Source organism: Strix uralensis, chromosome 4, assembly GCF_047716275.1.
Source record: "Strix uralensis isolate ZFMK-TIS-50842 chromosome 4, bStrUra1, whole genome shotgun sequence".
NCBI classification, from domain to species: domain Eukaryota; kingdom Metazoa; phylum Chordata; class Aves; order Strigiformes; family Strigidae; genus Strix; species Strix uralensis.
The window spans coordinates 70,237,441-70,257,928 of NC_133975.1; the positions used below are offsets into that span (position 1 = coordinate 70,237,441).

Sequence of the window (20,488 nt, forward strand, 5' to 3'; positions counted from 1 at the left end):
CAGACACTCAGTCTTCTTTCAGTGGCCTACCTCCTACTGGGGACAGTTTTCTGAGGCTTCCCAGCAAAGGCTGCCTTATTTTCCTGACAAACAGTTTCTACAGCATAGAAACATGAGTTTCAGGGGCAGGAGCTAGTAGCTCCCTCTGCTTCCTCTATCCTTGTTTCCTTCCAACTGGCGGATGTGGATTCTTTTTAGAAGAGTTTACTGTGTAAGGGGGAAAAATATGAGTAATCGCCTTGTTCCTTCCACTGGAATATTTTTTACAGTTAGGTTATCTGTTCCTCACCTTTCTTTTTCTCACCTCAGTTCCTGTAAAATACTTGCTACAGTCCCAATGAACTGGCTTTCACTCTAGTGCTTTACTGGTTTAAAAAAATCGGAAATCATTATGTTTTTTTCATGCTATATCTGACCAAGTATCTGCTTATACAGTTTGTGACCAGGATGAAAAACATTTCAGTGAATTCTCTCATGCACTGCTTTTGTGTGTGATGAAGAAGAAAGAAAAATATGAGATGGGAAATGTTAAATTTGGGTAAATTTCCTATATATAGCATATCACATTTTGCATGAAGGATTCTGAATTCTTCAGAACTCTTAAACAACACTTTTTATCAATGCACTACATGGATACCATTCTTTTCTTAGATAGCAAAGCATTGGTTTTGTGACTTTTTCTGATGATCACAGCAGCTCACTGGAGCTGCTGGAATCTGGAATATAACCCAGGGATCTAACACCAAATGCACAGAGCCCAGCAATTACCACTAGGTTTTAAAAAATTATAACAAAATACATTAATCAGACAAACAAAATATGAATGATAAATACTAAAATAATAATTTCTTCAACTGAATAAAGAACCACATATAATATATAACCAAAATATGTATTTTTTAACTAAGGGACTAGAGTTTTTTATTTGATTTTTATTCTAATTTTAAATCTGCCTCTATTAGATGCTACACTGAGCTGTTCAGGTTTTAGATATTTGCAATTCTTTCTTAGGCACCATACCTCATACAGCTGCAAACAAACAGCATCTATGAATCCAACCTGCATGCTGGGAATTTTATTTTTCTTCTCTCTGTTCATTAGATCCTGCAGATAAGAAGTAAGCAAGCTCTGTGTTTAGATGCATTAAGTAAAAAACCCAACCAAACCCAAAGAAACAGGCTGGAATTAAAAAGCAGCACCTTAAAAAGCACAGCAAGCTTAGCACAGCAGGGTAATCAGTACATGTGTTACAATGCAGGTAATCTGACTGCATGACTTGCCTTAGGAGACTGTCTTTGGACTGACAGAGCCCAAATAGCTAGATGAATATTCAAGCTTTCTGGGTTTGGATAGGTTGCAAATAGGTACCAGTTTAGGAATGTATTTCCTAGACAATTTAGTAATACCGATTTAGAAGAAATAATGCTGTCTGTTCTTCTGGCTCAGAGATAATGATACACTGTTGGTGTTTGGGAACTGCAGAAGAAAACTGACTACTAGGAAGACAGGGAAGGAGAGTTGGTCCTATATTCTGGTCAGTGCAAGAAACTGCGGCTTTTGAAAGGAATGTGAAGTGCGGTTTGTAGAAGCCAGTTTGAAAGAGGTGATTCTGCACGATTACTGCCACTTACTGTTGGTTCTATGTTGAGTTCCTTCCGCTCTTTATCTCCTTGATCAAAGAACTCAGTAGCTACAAGCTCAGCAATCTGTAAGAAATTTCACACATTGAGAGCTCTAAAAGTTTGTTTGCTACCTACAATCAAAACTGTTTCCTGTGTTTCCTATCTCTCCTTACTGGATTGAGACCCCCCATAATGAGACTCTCCAGCTTAACAGCTAGCTTTTAGAATTCTTCATGCACACATCTGTGCACAAACAAAACACATGCATGTGCTGATATTTACTCTGACAAAACAAAGTGAGTAAAATGGCACATAGGCATTTTACTACTGATAGCAGTTGGAATGATGAACACATAGAAAAATGTCAGTTGATACTAGTGTGTTGTATTAATCGACTGCCTTGTAGTAACACAGAAATGTTGGAAAGAACAAAGATTCCTGATTTACCTTCAGATTACTGCTAACATGGTGACATAGCTAAATGCACAGTTAGTGCTACAAAGACCTGAGAAAGTCTTCAATCCACGTACAGCACTTTGAAGGACTGTTTCCTAAGACTCTGCATTTCACCACTGCCTTTGCAATAAGGACTAGATGGAGGACGCAGAAGCAGTTACGCGGAGTTTGTACTTAGCAAATCTTAAAATTAAGCATATACCCGTTGCTGAACTGGCCATGGCTTGGTTATGGCTGATAAATCACAAGCAGTCATCAGCATTGCTCTGTAGAAAAACCAGAAAGAAATCCATGAATTACTGTATTGTGAAATGTATGTAGCCACCAAGTGAAGTGATTAGTAAAATAGAATCTAAAATTCCAAGGAACATCAAAGTCAGAAAAAGATGTGAAATTAAAGCAAAGTTATAAAGGTATCCAAGGGTCAGTGATGCAATAGACTTTCACCAGTGTGGAATGAGCACACAGAAATGAGCAAATCTGGACTGGCTCATTTGGTGGATTCACATCAAATGAACTGTTTCATTCTATTCGCTACTGCGCAGCACATTTTTTTATTTCTGACATTAGTGCTGACTGACATCGTTATTGACAGTATGAGGGCCAAGGACTGAAATAGGAATTGACATAGAACATGACTAAATTAGACTGGTTTTTAAAGGCACTGAATTTGAAATATGGCATCCTTCCTTTCTGAGACAGCCTATGTAATCCTGCTTTTCTGTAGCTGTGCACTACAATATGTGTCTCTACACTCAATCATCTTTTTTCTTCACTGTCAGTAAGGAATCAGCTTCAAAACAAACTGCTTGTCCTGAATCTTGTTATTTATTTCAGCAATTCAATATTTAAGTATGAAGTATCAACAGCAAAAGAACATGGTACCTAGACAGGAACCTTACATTCTTTAGGAAGAGCAGAAATGCTCACGTAACTCCACGTGCTCCTTAACAAAGTTTATTATACAGGTTGCAGACTTAGTAATTCAGACCCAGGGAGTCTTTCAGTGACCTATGTGCCAGTGCCAGTTTGTACAGGCCCAGAGCACACAGATCTGCTGGTTTTAATGAAATTCACAGCAACATGGCATGGAAAATTGGGTACCTAATAATATTAACTGACTTCTTAATCATTTTGCTTTTACTTACAAAAATAGCTCCTTCTGCGTAGGATCTTCCAAATTAAATTGCTTCTTCCTTAAAAGTTCAAAAAATTCTCCTCTCCTCCTTTAAAAGAAGTTAAAACAAAAGATTTTGCAGCATGCTGACACAATCCAAACAGTCAGCAATGATTGTGCAGCCAAACTTGCCTCTAACTTACTTTATGTATAGTGCTAGGTCTGTGGCAAGAATGGCTTGTTTTATCATTTTCAGCGTGGCCTTGTATTCTTCAATGGAAAGGCTGCTGAGAATCTGATTTCCCTTTACAAAAAAAAACCCAAACAGTGTTATCAATAAAATGGGCAACAGCACACCAGTTTGCTAAAATGTCTCTTAGGTACTAAATCATTATGTGTTGCTTGCTGATATCTGATGTCATTCTTTTACCCTGCTTCCTTTTGCAGAGTCCCCAATTTAAAAATAAAAATTCCAGTCTTCTTGAGTAATGGCAGAAAGCTGCACAGCACCAGCATCATAATCAACTGTTACAAAATGAAACTGCAGGCAGAGCAACAGCAAAGCTTTTAAGTCCATTTCATTCATCAAAATTAAATTTGCCACTAGCTCTATCGTAGCATTTCTCTTTCCTCTTCCCCCTGCTCCCTGAAGCAGAGGAACTATAATAGAGTCCAGTACCTGCCTATACACCTCATGTAAATGAAAATATTTTCCTTTTATGAAGCAACATAAATAACAAGCTATTACATAGAAATATAAGCTCAGCAGCCCACAGTTAAAACAAAGCACTATAGAGCTGGTAAAATGGCAACTTGCCTCCACCTTTTTTCCATATTTTCCTGAATAGGAAAGAATCATTATAATACAAAGGATGCCAGAAGTACCTGTGATACGAAATGAGCAGTGAAAACACACTGCTTTGAAATGATTGTGCATGCTGAATAACTCGTCTTAGAATTAGTTAATAATATAAACCAAGAAGAATGTAGTTTTATTTGCATATTTATTTAACTTAGGTTTGGCTTCACTTTGGAATGTCAACATAAGCAGTGTTTGGTTTGGTCTCATCAGGACTGCTTTGTGTATGTGAGGGCCGGAATGTTTTCTGAAATGAGAGCAAGGACTTGGGTTTATTTGGTGGTTCATAAGGGGTCATGAAAATGGCAACAAAGCCTTTTATTTTCCCTTTGGTCCAAGGAAACAGGTACTCAAAAGGATATTAGTAAGGCTTCCCTTATCAGGGAACACTTGGAAAGGTCTGGTGGCACTCAGCAATGGAACTGTGATTTCAAAACTGCTGCATTTGCTTTCTTTACCCAAAAAGGAATAAAGATCACTTAGGAATGTATAAGGGTGGGAATCTATCCAAAAGCCAAAAATAAAAAGTAAAATAGGGAATAGTTTCCTTCAGCATAGACAAAAATGTGGCACTCACTGGACTATTCAGGATCATAAGGCATTGATCGAAATGATGATGCTCCATGATTGAGTGGCAATACAGTTGAGCCAGTGGATGTTCGCTTCTGAGGAGTAAAAAGACTCATCAGATGGAGAAATCAAATTAAACATACTACTAATCCAGAAATTACTTCCCTTTTAATGTCGTCTTCTCATTATTTGTTTACCCCCACCCACCCATGCTTGTTTTAACCAGTACTTTTCTCCCTTCTGTGTAACTGGTCAAACAAAATGAATACATGTGGAAGGATGCAGGAGGTGTACAGATAAAAAGACAATGCTGTTACTTTGTCAGAGCACTGACAACTCTAGTTTTCTGTCTTCTGTTACCTCTAGAGACCAGCTGCACACAAGGAGTGAGAATGTAATACAAGGTTTTATAAAGAGTGAAAGTTCTTGTATGAAAAGGAAAGGCAACAAGAAGGGTTCATTCACAAGCAAAATTTAAGTGACAGTTTTGGGTTTTGTAGCATTTTAAATGCCTGCCTGGCGTAGTCAGCTCAACTACTGAGCTTGTAAGTACTAACACAGACCTAGTCAGAAGCCCACTGGAAGCAATGGAAAAATCTCTGCTGACCTCAGTGGACTCTGGTGTAGGGCCCAAAATGTTGATCAAGTAATTTCCCAGTGTTAGTAACTGTATTGGTACTTCATTCATCACCACTCTCTTCATGACCAAACTACTGCAATGTTGTTACCTACCCTTTGCCCAAGGTAAAATCCAAAAGGGAAACAAGATGTTGGCTGTACTACGAGCAGTGAAACCAACTGTGTGGATGCAGAATTTAAAGCTGTCTTAGTCTAGAAAATAGAATTTACTGTTTGAGTAGCTTCAGACAAAATACAGAAATTCCTTCTCTCTAAGGATTTCTAATTACCCCCTGTTCCTTATTACATAATACGGTTCTTAGCTTTTGCTACCATATCTTCATCTTCAGCACTGGTCCCAATGTTGTTTATGTCATCTCTTCAACAAAATCGGGATTCTTTTGGAAGTCTGTTTTGCTGCTGATCCTGAATCTATTACTCTAATTATAAGCTGACCTACAAACATTTCATCATGTAAGAAATTCTTTTTTAGTATATAGTTTCATGGGACTTTTTGTATGGTTAAGGATCATTCACATGAATTAGTGGTTGCAGGATTCGGTCCCAATGTAAGTGAGTGCACATAGAGACTCAAGTAAAAGTCATAAAAGGAGACTCCAGGGATTTAAGAAGCACAAAAAATGTGGAGAGAAAGATGGAAAGACAAACAAAAACACAGAAGGGGAGATTAAAGGATGCAAGCCCCTGAGGATTATGGGCTGGCTGCCCAGCACCTCCTCTGAGACCACTGCAAAAGCAGTATAGAGCAAATATGCTTGCGTGTTTCTGTAAGGAAACAAATTGTAGGACGGTGCCAACACATGCTGGGTAAAATTCCCATTGAGTTAAGTGGGATGCATACTGTGTCCCCTAAAGTTCAGAAATATGTGAGAAATATCTTAGGTTATCTTCCCAAGTACTGCACCAAACTAGACCTTGCTCAGTACTTACAGACCCTGGCTGTCTGGGAAGACACAAGTGCTGGAAATAAACTCAGGTCCTACTTCCGTAATACACAGCATTTCTGTTAAACCACCACGCCAGGCCAAAGGACACCAGTGCTTTCTGAACACACTGGTTTGGTTATGCAGTTTTCATACTCTGTGCTTGCCGACTTTACATGTGGGTTTGGAAGAAAAAGAAAAGAAAACCCCTGCATATCTACCAAAAGACCTTTAAGCAGTTCATTTCCTGTAATTGCTACTACCAGGACCATTTTAATTTTTGAAACCCTGTTGCTTAAGAAAAGAATCATATGCTAAGTATCCACTCTCCCTGCTTCCAAGGAAGAAACAAAAGGGATCCATTCCTGGAAAAAATAACTTTTCATTTGGATTTAAATGAGGGATTTAAAAACAAAATTCACGGAACTTTCTATTGAAAAAGAATTACTAAGCTGTAATCATCTCTGCTTTGCAGCAAATGTTAGATTTTGCTGTCTATGACACTTTCCCAGGACATTTTTGAGAGGAGATGACGCATCTCCAGATGTCTTCCAGGAAATTTATTTTTAAATAAATAAAGTAAAAAATAGCTAACTGGTTCCAATCACTGCAAGGCTACAGTTACTGCTGGAATCCCCTGTTAGGAACTAGAAAAAGGTTACTCTTTCAGTTTTGTGGAGTTTTAGGGTTTGGGGTTTTTTTGCCTTACACATCAGTCTTAGTGTTATTCTGAACATATATCTGAAAGGCAGGAATTCTGCTTCAGTTTACTTATTTTCTGCCTTTCAGTATTCTCTGCCTCAGACAAACCTCTCCTCCCCTAGTATCTTACTTTACACACAGCGAGAACAGCAGACCACTTCTTCCAAAGGTAGCTTCAAAACCACTCTCCAACTCTGCCAGAAAAAGATACAAGTATACGTTTCTGGGTATCTTTTCCCCATCTCTGGTCAGATCAGGACACACTGCCATATCACAGTAATCCCATTATACCATGTTTTAAGTCAAGCTATTTATTTTAATTGAAGAATCATATACTGTTCTTTAAGTGAATACTAAAATCACTGAAAAACACATTTTGGGCAGATCTGAAATTATGAATAAATTCTAAAAAACCCAACTATTTTTAGTTAAAAATTAAAATATGGAGAAAATTTTAGAAGAGTTCAGATGCTTCATTTTGATAACTTCAAAGTCAAATACTTCATTTAGTAAAAATATTTTTTCAAGGTTTTAAAACATTTTGACTTTTTGTGTTGTAAAGGTTTGTCTGTAATTCCGTAATTGATCAAAGTTAAAAGCATACAGATAATGCCAAATCAATGCAAAACAGTAATACATTTTTAATGTGATTTAAAATATGTATCTTACCCAAATCAACTTAGAATTCTGGAAGAACATGGCTAAATCATGAGTAAAACAATCAGAGTTCACAATGGTAGGGAGCCACCTTTGTATCAGATGGCTGCAGATCTCAGCTCTGTGCTGGCCCAGACTAGATGGGGAACAGCTGGTTGGGCAGGGAGCAATCTGAAGAGCTGCATGTTTCCTACATACTGTCCCTTAGAAGCTGGGACCTTTTGCTGCCACTGTATGGGAAATGGGGGATGCGACATTTGGAACAGGAGCAGGAAGACGCTGCCCCTGAACAGCCTACAAAGAGTTCACTTCATCTGCCATCGCAGTTAGTCATCAACTGAGGTTATGCATCTTTGCTTTGGACTCTTGGGTGTTTCTGACTGTTCTTGCACTTACTGCTTTGTAAAAACCTGCTCCTTTGCACAGCCTCACATCATCAAATCAATTAGGCTGTACTTCATTTAGCTGTGTGATTTTGGTATTCATTTGTTCTTAACTTCTCTCAGACTTACTTACCTTTGTATGTAAGAGTTGTTCACTCCCCTGTGATCCAAGTCATGGCTTAGAGTTGCTATCAGCAAAGCCAGGGTTTCTAAGTCAGTCAGTTTGCTCTATATGTAAAGAGTAATACAAGACGTGAGTTAGCTTTGTAATGGTGGTTTCTTTTGCAGTGTGTGTTGTATCTGCTATCTTGTTGTTACCCACATAGCAGATACAGTTCTGGCCCAAGGAGGACAAGGACATAAAATGGGATGCTGAGAATAAAAGTAATCTCTGAAGCTGTGGTGCACAATACTAATCATTCTCCATAGGCCTCAATGCAGTTTTCAGAGGGAACATTATCTAGCCCTATATAATGATGAGAAAACTGATACAGAAGAAGAGGAAGTGACTTGCATAATGTCACCTGCAGTGAAGAGAGCATGAAGAATTTTTTAAAATTCTGGCTCCATGACTTTTATCTCGGCTCCTCTATTACCTCAAGGGACGTAGACTACATTCCTTAAGTAGGTATAAAAATTCATTATACAAATGTCCTTGGAATAATCAGAAGGCAAAAATGTCACGCTTTTCATTGATCACAGGGCAAATTAGTTAACAGAAGTTTAAAAACCATGAAAAACAAAATTAACCAGTATCTGTCTCATTATTAAAGAGTTTATTCTGGAGCTCCAAAAAGGATTAGGGGAGAAGTTACAGTTTCTCTTTCATGATTATTTTGTATCTTTAATATCATGCAACAGAACTGGATAGAAGATTTATTTACATCTGTTCAGTGAGAAACAGAGGCTGGACAAAGCTGCAATTCACACAGCATTTTGTAACAGGACAAAAATAGCAGGCACAACGGTCAGGACAGGAATTTGAAAAACAGCTAGTGACAGCACTGATACTGGGGGGCTGTACCTTCTGTACAATCAAATCCAAATTTTTTTTCAAGCAGTTACAACTTCTGTAGATTTGCATCTGCTTTCTAGATAATGAAACCTGTCCTTAGTCCAGGCAAAAGACAAATCAGTTTGGAAATGACTGATTTTATGTTTCTCCTAGGAAGATGTGTCCCCCAATGCTTGCTTTTCCCCTCAAACTAGAGAAAATTGAGGGACTTATGTTCAATGCCGTTCTGACTCCAGAATCTAGGACACAAAAATCAGTGTGGAAGGAATCCAATGTAATTACGAATAAAACAATTTATGGAAATTGCAGTGGAGACTAACAGGATTCCAAAAATAGCAAGCAAGCTATCGGGATCATCAGAGATTGCTAGACCGCACACAGAAAACTGCCACGTCCATTTCAGTATAGAAGGAATAGGAAAGCCCTTGCCTATTGCTGGTCTCTTCCAGCACCTTTTGTCTTTTTTTTTTTTTTTTTGTGAGACAAATTGTAGAGGAAGGGAATTCCTCTTCATTATTGGTATTGGGTTTTGGTCTACAAATAGGATTTATTTATTCTCTCAGAAGTGCTCACTGTAAAATAGTATAAACCAACTAATAACAATTGTCTGTAATCAAACTGAAGAAACATATTAATTCAGAATGAACAGAAACATTTGGTTTTCTTCAAGAATATAAAAATAGAACCTAAAAACATATTTCGGAAAAATCTTGAATCAGTATTTTTCTTATTTTGGGGATCATCTAGCTCTTCGGTATTTGCAATAAAGAATTGCAATTGGTTGTAAGAACAGGTTGTTTTTTAACATTGTTCAAAAGCATTGAAATAAGCATTTATAACTTAATTTCCAAAAAATGTTCTATTGTTTGTCTAAAGCTGTACTCAGCTTTGTGTTTGAACTTTAAAAATGTCCTTTTGAATATTATAAGGAAACATCCTGAAACAGGATCACTCCTTTTCTTCTCCACCTTTTTGACTTGTTTGTAGCATAAGCATTAACTTTAAAAAAGGACAATCATGTATGTGCCTTATTTGAGATATTCCCATTGGGAACACCCACCTGATCATTTCCAGAGGATTTAACTGAAACCAGGTATGTAACAACACAATAACAATTTTACAAACCAAGCCCTTAAAGACATAAGTCTTCAGGAGAAATATTTTTATTTCACTAGCAGTACCATGGAATGATGAACATCTTACTGACATGACAATCAGAACTATGCATCATTACAGAATTTGTTTAGTCAGAAGATTCTTAATGTAGAAACAGTAAAATGTACCTGAATTTTACCAGATTTTAAAGCAGCAAACATGCACTGCGCTGTATTAAAGGCATGTCTCCAATTGTGATAAGCAACATTTTTCCGATAATTTTTCTTTACACTTAAAATCCATCTGCAGAGAACCTTTAAGAAACAGCATCACATAGTTAACTGTAAATGTATTAGAAATCTATTCTTTTTATGAAAACAAATCTTTCTCTAGTCCCGCTTGAAAACTGTCTCTCTTACAGAAAAAAAATTCCTTTTAACTCAATTAAGTTCAAATACAACATACTTGTAACTGTGAACATAGATAAGAATATGCTTACAGCCACTAGTTCAGCCCGTCATTGAGTATGTAATACTTGTGGGTTTGGGTTTTTACTACTAATGGCTAAATGTTGGTGTCAGAGGCACTGCTGTTAATTCAGAAACTGAGCTATGTTGAGCTAACTGGGAGGAAGAAAACCTTGTTTGTGCTGACATATTTGATAGAGAAAATTTATTTTTTTAATTAGAGAGTTCTCTTAAGAGCTGTTTTGATAACGAACATGTGGCTTTTCCCTCATATCAGCTTGTCAAAAGGCACGCAGAATAGGACTTTGGAAAGTGAAGTATGATAGAAAGACAGTGATTACTATATTGCTGGGTAGTATTTTTTTATGCAGGAATAAAGTATTTCCTGGAAGTTTCATACAACAGTATTACATGTTGTAGGTTATACTTTACTTTTAAGAAAGTGAAAGGTATGAAGGTCAGATAGTAATTTGATGTGTACTAGGACAGGTCCCTTGGTTAAATGGCTACAGCATACTGGTCTATGTTGAATGCTGGCTGAGAATCTAGGCCTTGGTTTGTTCAAGAAAATTTTGAGTGTTCCTAGTGAAAGATGTTGTACTGACAGACATGAAAATCCAGTATCGTTCACTCACATAAACGATTCCACACAGACAAAAGCAGCAGTATTCTCTGCCTTTCCAGTGTTAAAAGAGTGCTAGGCTACTGCCAGTTTTCTTTAGCTCTAGTATGGAAAGTTGAAAATGTACCTTCAAAGCTGTCTATGTTCTCTTGCTTCTACTGAAATGTGTAATTATGTGTCTATTGTCACGGTGTTATTTTGGTTTTGCAAATCCATTACAATTGCTCCACTAGGAACTAGAAGCCCACCCATTACTGGACTATCTGACTCCTACATCTGACTCTTCTATTGGGACATATCCCTTAAGGAAGTACAAGTTCTTGGCCTTACTGCAAAGGTGAAACTAAGTACTGAGATATTCAAGAGATCAGACTAGGTAATACAGTACTCCTTTTGGCCCTTAAACACTACTAATCTAAATTGGTCTATAAACTGGTGATCTAGAAAATAAGTACCAATTTGCCTACGAAGTCTTCCGAATTAATCTTGCATTTTGATACTGAACTTCGGAAGTTTTGTTGAAAAATATATAAAGCAAAAATAAAGTATTTAAAAATGAAGGTTTTTACAAATAGAATTTGTGCGTATTGACTGGATGAGCCCTAAGGGATTATCTAGTCCACCTCCAGGGCCAGAAGCAAAATAAGAATACCTGTCTGGATCATCTCCGACAGACACATATCTACAACTAGATCTATTGGTAAAAACTTTCAGGGAAATTTCCACAGCCCACATAAGTAATCGGTTTCAGTCTTTGCTATCTCCATAACTATAAAGTTCCTCCTGATCTCTCATCTAATCTTTTGTGGGGGAAAGACTAAGTTAATTACTCTTACTACCTTATATGGACATAGAGAACAATATTACCGTCCTCTTTGTAACGGTCTTACACTTACTGAAAAGTTGCTATCATGTCCCTCCTCAATAGTCTGTTTTCTGGAAAAAAACAGCTTAATTCATTCAAACTTTGCTCAATCTCCTAAATAGTTACTTTTAAAAATTAATTTGTATCTCTGTGTGTCTCTTCAAAATGAGCTACAATGTAATTAGTCCATGGGCCTTAAACACCACTCTGTCAGTAAAGAATGAAATTTGCCCTTTTGCTACTATCACACATTATTGACTGTTACATGGTTTCTGATACTAGTAGCTGTAACATGTTTTTCTCTGTTACCACTAGGTATTCTTTTGTTTACCATTTTTCATTTATGCATTTGACTGTTTTCGTTAGTCTTTATATATTTATTCTTGCTGGTTTTGAAATATTGCTATACATTTTCAAACTCATTTTAACCAAGTCCTCTACCTCCACTCCCCAAGTTTTCAAAAGCATTTTACAGTCCATTAACCAAATTATTAATCATTCAGTGAACCAAACTGAGGACAAACCTCAGTACTGCCCACTTTACATGGCTTCCTAGTTTGCTAACTGCTCTTTAATGCAGATTTCCAATTATATTTACTGTAGGCGTGTTTCACTATTCTGATTTTCTAATAATTAAGTTGTCTCTTTATGTGAAGCAGCATTTGACAGCATTCATACCTCATGTTTCATTTGGAAATTTTGCACCAGGTTGAGGTCTGTGAACATTCGAATTGTACACAGTGTTGTTTCAAAATCTGATAGCTCAAAATCACTGAAGTTGAAGTCAGTCAGGTTGAGAGATTGTGCGGATGGTACTACAGCAGCCTAGAGAAGAAGAGAACACAACTTAGCACTAGGAAAGAGAAAGCATAACATAAATATCTGCTTTTTCAACAGAGAATTAGTGACATACTAAATTTTACCTTCGCATTATACTGAAACCTGATGACTACCTGTCATTTATCTTTGCCTTTCTTGTTTATCATTACCTTATTTGCTTAGATTTAACACACACTCTTCCATAGATCAAGAGAATAAGGAAAGGATTACCTGGTCAGTCTGTTACCTAAATCACCTAAGGCAAATTGTAACCAAGAGTATGTATAAAATGGAGAGATTGAGCAGATAAGGCAGTGGAGTTGTATGCTTGTTTTTATGGACATGCAGACATCAAAATCTGTAACTGTTGATATTTTTCTAAAAATGGTGAGGAAGGAGATGCCAGAAGAACAGAATTCCTAACGGAATCCACATTCAGTGCTATGGTAGTCAGAACATGTCCACAGGCAGAGCACGCTCACGGCTGGAAACCTGAAAAATTAGGGTTCACCTGTGATCAATAATCTTTAAAACCTTTGGACAATGTTTTTGATGTAATTTGAGTACAATCATAAACCTTCAATGTGAAATTTTAAATTATAAAGTAGACAAAAACCCCAACTCCATACTTTTAAAAATTTGTAACTTTTATTATCAGTAATATCTCCATGTATTACATGTATTACAACTCTACTTTTTCTAGTTATAAAATTGAGAGTATAGGTATTACTTGCCCTTCAAAATACAGACTGCTAACAAAATAAATGCTAAGTCTTACACTATAGAACAAAAATTAGTATCATTCTTTTCAGTAAAATAAATGGTGGAGTTCTCAGTGCTACTTCTTTACAGTTGTTTCACCTCAATCTGAGTGTGGTTTAAAAGAAAATCAGGTAAAACTGGAATGGTGAAAGTAATAAACCCATGTGTTTATCTTCCTCTGTGTAATTAGGGAATAGGGAAAAACATTTATCCGGCATGGGGAACTGTGTCCTAGAATGCTGAGACACTGAAAAGGAAGCATGTGTCATAATCTACAGCATTATTACATGTAGCATGCAACTAAGCTCTCCCCATAACTACGTCTACCAATCTCTGTTCCATATAGGTTTGCTGTTATCTTTCCTGTGTGTCAGAATCAGAAAGTCATGAAAGATAATGAAAAATAGTATTTACATAGGAAAAAAATTTCAGCATTCTTACACATTTCTTGTACCAGTAATTTTGTGTTCCTCAGTTTGGATTCATGTAGTGTTTCACCTATGAGCATGTGAAAGAACCACAAGGCCTGTATGTTCAGTGGAAAATAATGCAACCATTCAGGAACTCTAATGACATAATTTTGAAAAACTGCAACTGCAGTCTGGTATTTCATGAGGAAAGCGGCTGGAAGGACATAGTAGGGGCTCCACAGAACACCTCAAGCCTGTGTTCTGACTTCATTCATAACTTCTTTCCCTTCCTTGATCTCCTGCCTTTGACAGCCGCAAAACCCAGTTTCGTTTCATCTGAGACATAAAAAACTGCACTCTATAGCTATTCAGGTGTCATTTAACTGGATTAGGCACTTTCTCTTTCACTTACTGAAACCAGTAGAGCTATATGCCCCTGATTTTACAGCATGAAAGTTCATCAGCAATTTTAATTTCAAGTTACTGAGCTATGGTCAGCTTCTATAAGCACCGACCAAACTACAACCTCTTGCTCAATTTCTCCACCTCAGGAATATTATAAAGAGCATGTAATAGTCAAGAAAAGAAGAACATGTGCTAATTAATTCCCCTCTTTGCATAACAGTGACTTTTTAATTATGACTGCTTACTATAGGCATTGTATTAATAGTAATTAGTAATGAATAATTAATTAGTGACTCCATTTGATTACCTGGTTAGGTACAGAAAATGGTTTTAAAAACTTGTCTTCTATTACAATTGAAAAAACTACAGATAAAGCTTATAACTTCATTTCATACACCAAGGTGTTACCTTCAAGGAAAGCCTCACGTACAAGAATAGTCCATTCCAGCATGCAGGAAGTCAAGAGAGCATGGTAAAAGGCCAGCACGGATGAACAGGGAATTCCTGAGTGAGCTCAAATGAAAAAATGAAGTACACAGAAGGAGGAAGTGGGGATGGGCTGCTTGGGAACAATATAGAGACAGTGTCAAAGTGCACAGGGATGAAGATGGGAAAACCAAAGCTCAGCTTGAGTTGGAACTAGTGAGGGATGGGAAGCGAAAGGAAGGCTAAGGAAAATGTAGGACCACTGTGGTAACTGAGTGGCAACTATAAACAGTTTTGCTTTATTTCATTTGCTTTGTATGATAAAACACAGGTTGCAGACAGTATCCAGGCTCAAAGGAGGTGACTGATGCAGTATGACATAATGTAGTATGTGGAATTTATGATGAAAGTGAAAAATTTGACTGTAGCCTATTACACAAGGCAGAGAATAGAATAGAATAGAATAGAATAGAATAGAATAGAATAGAATAGAATAGAATAGAATAGAATAGAATAGAATAGAATAGAATAGAATAGTTTAATTCCAGTTGGAAGTGACCTACAATAATCATCTAGTCCAACTGCCTAATGAAGCATCTATTTTCTGTGCTATCAGATTATTTAGAAGCAAAATCGCAAAAAGGTATGTCCAGAAAAAATTTTGATCTATTTTGGCTGGCTTGATACAATAATATGAGTGCAAAATAAAAACTAATAAAATTCTGAAGCCAAGCAAATTGCCATTCATCAGCTGACCCTCAGTAGTGGAACAAGAGTTGTAATTTGCAATGTGTTAGCTTTAGCCACCATGGAGGGCCCAGTTTACAGAGAGTGACTTGCTGCATCACTGTAATTTAGGCACCTGGATCGCATCTCCACACATTACATCCAAGTTGTACATTCTGAAGTCTGGAATAAACTATGAGTAACATCAATCTATCACTTCAAGCAAGGTGGTTATATTAGTTAGCTGCTCCACATGCTGAAGTTTTGAGTAATTAGAGTGGTGGAATGTGGCACCAAAGAAAGAAGTTAAGCCTTCTAAAGAAAAGAATAATGCCTAGAGGAGTAATTTTAGGAGTGGTCACTGGTCACTGAATTAGGTATCTTATACACAAAAACCAGTGTATCAGTGAGGTGGTTAGATTTAAACTGCTATATAAAACACACAGGACAGGGATCATTCTCTAGCAATGAGGTGAAATGCCACAAACTGATTTGTCCATACTACATAGCACTTGGTCCATGGTTTGGTTTGTGCTCCATGTGGTGCCCTGAAGTTCTAAGATACCCTTATTTTTAGTGCCTGTTTTATTTTTTTCAGCTCAAATTATCTAACTAATCTGATTACTCTGTTAAAATTCAGAGTGGTGGCTTCATAGCATGAAAATAAGGGTATTTGTTTCATACCCTGGCATGTGTATATCTCAGGGTGCAAAACCTGTTCGAATAGTGCTGCAAGACTGTAGGCTAGGGATAGCCAAATCTGGAGCACTCATCCACTCTGCCTGTTGGAGATAGCCTGTGCTATCTGCTCTGGTACTATGTGGTCTGGTATCACCTTAGAAAGTGGTGGGTGACATGGCCCAAGATTGTGCTAGGAAGCACATGGACAGTTAAGCAGTAGAGGTGGACACTGGTTCAGTGCTAGGTTTATTGTGGTTCTGTTTTATTTAGCAGTAAAGATGTAACCACAGAGATTACAATGCAAGCCCTGAAGAGAAACCACAGGAGATGCATTGCATGCTGGTCTAGTCAGTGCCTCTTTATCGATGAGCAACAGCGTGGTAGGACTGGGGTTCAAAATCTGTGTGACGCTAACCATTCTAGAACTATCCTTACTCTTGTGCCTTGCTCTGTGGCAGCTTGCTTGGCCAGTCCAGTCCCATACTACGCAGCTTGTGGTCCCCTATGTCTACTTTCCATTCCTCCATCCTCCCACCTTTTTTCATACAGCAGGGGTGATGCTATTTCCCCAGAATGTCTGCTCCAACAGAGACAACTCGAGACACTAAGTAAAGGCTGTGCTTTGAACTACACTTGAAATCATAGCTGTAGTAGTTCCTTAGGCAGTGGCTTCTAAACACAGAATTAAACATGAGCAGAACAGGACACTGCACAGAAAAGTAACTATAAAAATTTTTAAAAATTGCTGCGTTAACAATTAAATACAGAATTTCTGTGTAAGGCCATGAAGCTGCACCCATGCTTGGGATGCTTGAAAGGTACAAAAGATATAAAATATACAACATTCAGACTTCACTCCAGAAAGAATTCTCAACATTTTGCTTCTGAAATACTTAATCATTGTGAGTTAATACTAACATTGCATCAGCTGTTACTATCATTTAAACTCATGAGAGAGGCAGTCAGTGTGCTTCTGATTCTCCTGTAATTGCAGCTCTCTGGCCAACCTGTCTCTCTCATTGTAGGCATTGTAACATTTCCCTTTTATGTGATGTGTTGATTCAGTTGAGGAACCGATCAGTTTAAGCTTCACTGTAATTTTTATTTCTGGAAGATGTGCTACTGCATGTTTAGGGATCACATCTGTGTAAAGGACTGCCCTTTGTTCTTTTAATGGAATATTTCTAAAGTAATAGTAAAAAATTCAATTACCGCTGTTACCTGCAGCTCCCTCGTTTCCTCCTCAGCAGCAGAAGCATGGTATGAGAGAACCTACAGAAAGAGGAAAGCAGCCCTTAGTACAAACAAAAGAGCGATGTGATAAAACGGTATTTTTCCTAAAGCAGAATTTTCAGCTTGCAGCTGCAGTGCATTGCATTGCATTGCATTGTATTTGCTGATGAAATCTAGTGTCCATGCAGGGCCCGCAGTGGTTTTAAGGGAGTTCTCTGAAAGCATATGGGGAGATATCTGCAGCTTTCACAAATCTCCCACAGCACAGAATCTTCTTGAGATAATTAGGCCAAGAAAACCTAAATCATTTCTATAAAAGAGCAAAGAACTCTGATTTTCTCTTTGGAAAGTTTTCATGCCCCACTTTCAAAGACAAATAATACATGAAACAGCTATAATTATGAGCCTGATATTGTTGCCATAATAATCCTTTCAGGAGTTTAATCAGACATAAAAGAAAGTTTTGCCCTAACTGAAACTTGGCAAAAAAGTATGAAAGACAATATGTTTGTTTTAAATTAACAAAATAAACGCATATTTTAAGCTGTTGAGAACACAGGACATGAAAATATTATGGCGTTTTTTTAGCAACTAGAGACTGACTTTTTTTGTAAAGAAATAATCTTATATACTAACCCATAATCTATCTGGACAGCCTGTATTATCTATAAAGTGTTACACTAGGGAAGAGAATTGCCAATTTGCCATATAAACAAACAGCTCTTTTTTTTTAAAGCACTGAAATTATTTTGACAATAATTTTACCACCTTTTTATTTAACATGACTTAATACAGGTTTATTTGAGAGTTGTAATATTTCTTTCGGAAGCTATGGGGTACATAATACCCATTTTAGGAATTCTGCAAACACTCTGTTTAAATAATGAATGTTAGGAGATCCAAAGTCTACAAATTTTTCACTTTCAGCTTCAAGTTATCACCTCTGAGTAATTCAGCTTCTGAGACTAAAGCCCTCTTGAGCTATTAAACTTAACAGTAACCAATTCAAAGGCTGAGACCAGATGACGTTAATCTTGATATGGTTTGGTGGAGTCTGAGGAAATTGCTGAAAACCTACAATAATGCTGCTGTTACTCCACAAACCGGTTTGACTAAAGGACTGAGCCAAAATCATCACAGAAAACCTCAGACAAGAAAAGGAAGCCCCTAATCCCCCAAACCATTTCCTCTTCCTACGTAACAGAACAAACCTGCTATGTTGCCAATGTGTAGCCTCATGTAGAAGAAAAGATGTGTTCAACTCCCCACTAAATCTCATGAGTAAAGTTAAAATACAATACCAAATAAAATAGTCTGCTGGCAGACATGGAAACAAGCAGAAGAATTCCTGTGCAACTCAACAGGCCAAATGCTGCTCTCCTGGGGGAGAACAATTTCTGTTCAGTATCCATGTGATTAGCTGCACTTACGTGTAGAACAGACAGGGTCTGGAGAAAATAAGTATCTGTTTTGGGCTAATTAAGGACCACCTAGAGTTTGAACTCACCTCTAATGTCACCATCTGTTTGGCCATGGCTCTTTCTACAGCTTCATACATCTGTGTATTCTGGATCCCCAGGCCACAAAAGATGACAAATGCTTCCAGGAACTGTTCATCATTTCTGTTGAAAGCCTTGATTTTGCCCGAGTTTTCTTCCATCTTATTCACAAGCTGGCAAACCCCTATGCCAGGATACAGAAATTAAAAAAAGTAATACAGAGAACTGCCAACATACCACTTATTGCATGGAAGAGCAAGAGAAAAATTAAGTCTAGGACACTTTGGCCTACAGTCTAAACCACCAATATACATAAAAGTGACATACAGGAGTGCTGTAGGATTTTCCCTGAATTTTTTAATTTCACTGTGTTATAGAATAAATGCTAAGACATTATATACTACGTAATAGACTCAGAAGTATTTATGAGGATTTGTAAAATAAAAATGTGGGGCTTTACAGACTTGATTACCTTGTGAAATTCTAGGGTCGTTTTCATCCTAACTGTTATTATTAATAGTATTCTAGATTGATTTAATCCCTAAAGACAATTTGTCCTTTGGAGGCTAATTAAATTTTTGTAACCATGCCAAAAGAACATTTATGAAAGTCAGAATAGTGGTACACAGAGTTTTCACTTCCTTATTTGAGTCAGTACTGGAAATTTTTTAAAATAAATCAACTAAACAGAGAATACCCAAGTTGAGGCTCAAAGCTTAAGTATACTCGCTGATTCTGTGAGGATGTGATTGAGTTACAGCCTGCTCCAAAGACTACTGCACTCACTGAAAAGCATCTTGCTGAATTCAGCTTGTTATGTTCAAACTTGTTGATGTTGCATCTGTTTATTTTCTGTTAAGAATTTATGCACTTTTCTGTGCACATGACATTGAAAGGTCTGACAGGTAACTTCTACCAAACCTTGCTGCATCTTAAATCCCCGATGCCATTTTAAACAGAGAGAAATTCACACATATACCTCACTTTAGTTTTACCTAGCAGATGGCAGTTTCTGCTAAGAAATCAGAATATTAATTAAAGCAGCTGTATTGTAAGTATATGTTGTCTTTGGCCAAAACTGCTTTGGTAGTGATTATTGTCTTAAGAAAATGTTTTCTCACTCTCATGAGTGTGAGTACTAACAGTTTCAAGAGGTAAAAGCTAGCATTTTCCTGGTCTGCAAATAATTATCCCAGTGAAAATAAAGAGCTGCAAATCAAAAATTCTGAAAAAAAATTACTAAACTAAAAAGTCTTAATTTTCTATAAACTGCTATTGCATACCAGTTTGTAAACTTTATGTATTTTATGAAGAACATTTTGCAGCAGAAAGAGTAAAATTTTAAATATGTATTTAATCAGCAAAAGAGAAGATAACTATTTAGCATCATGTTTCCAGAATACTCTTAACAATTTTTAGGTTTTCTTGCATCAGTAGAGCTACTTCTAATCTACACAGGATATATTAACAGAATCAGAATGCCTTAAATTTTGCCACCATAGGGTCAGAGAGGCCGGATTTGCTTTCTGCTTATG

General features: G+C 37.1%; 1 protein-coding gene across 5 annotated transcripts in view; it reads right to left on the reverse strand.

Moving 5' to 3' along the window:
- Positions 1–20,488, reverse strand: part of PDE5A (phosphodiesterase 5A) — a 140,452-nt gene that overhangs the window by 7,772 nt on the left and 112,192 nt on the right. For 4 of the 5 annotated variants that reach the window (XM_074867231.1, XM_074867227.1, XM_074867229.1 and 1 more), the window contains exons 10-20: positions 18,962–19,137; positions 17,434–17,493; positions 12,671–12,817; positions 10,227–10,352; positions 8,062–8,156; positions 4,632–4,719; positions 3,399–3,499; positions 3,227–3,304; positions 2,281–2,344; positions 1,632–1,706; positions 1,021–1,104 (exon numbers count right to left, since the gene is read on the reverse strand). In XM_074867231.1, the coding sequence (XP_074723332.1) occupies positions 1,021–1,104; positions 1,632–1,706; positions 2,281–2,344; positions 3,227–3,304; positions 3,399–3,499; positions 4,632–4,719; positions 8,062–8,156; positions 10,227–10,352; positions 12,671–12,817; positions 17,434–17,493; positions 18,962–19,137 (1,094 nt within the window). The remainder of the gene's footprint in view (positions 1–1,020; positions 1,105–1,631; positions 1,707–2,280; positions 2,345–3,226; positions 3,305–3,398; positions 3,500–4,631; positions 4,720–8,061; positions 8,157–10,226; positions 10,353–12,670; positions 12,818–17,433; positions 17,494–18,961; positions 19,138–20,488) is intronic. The other variant, XM_074867228.1, reaches the window with a different exon arrangement.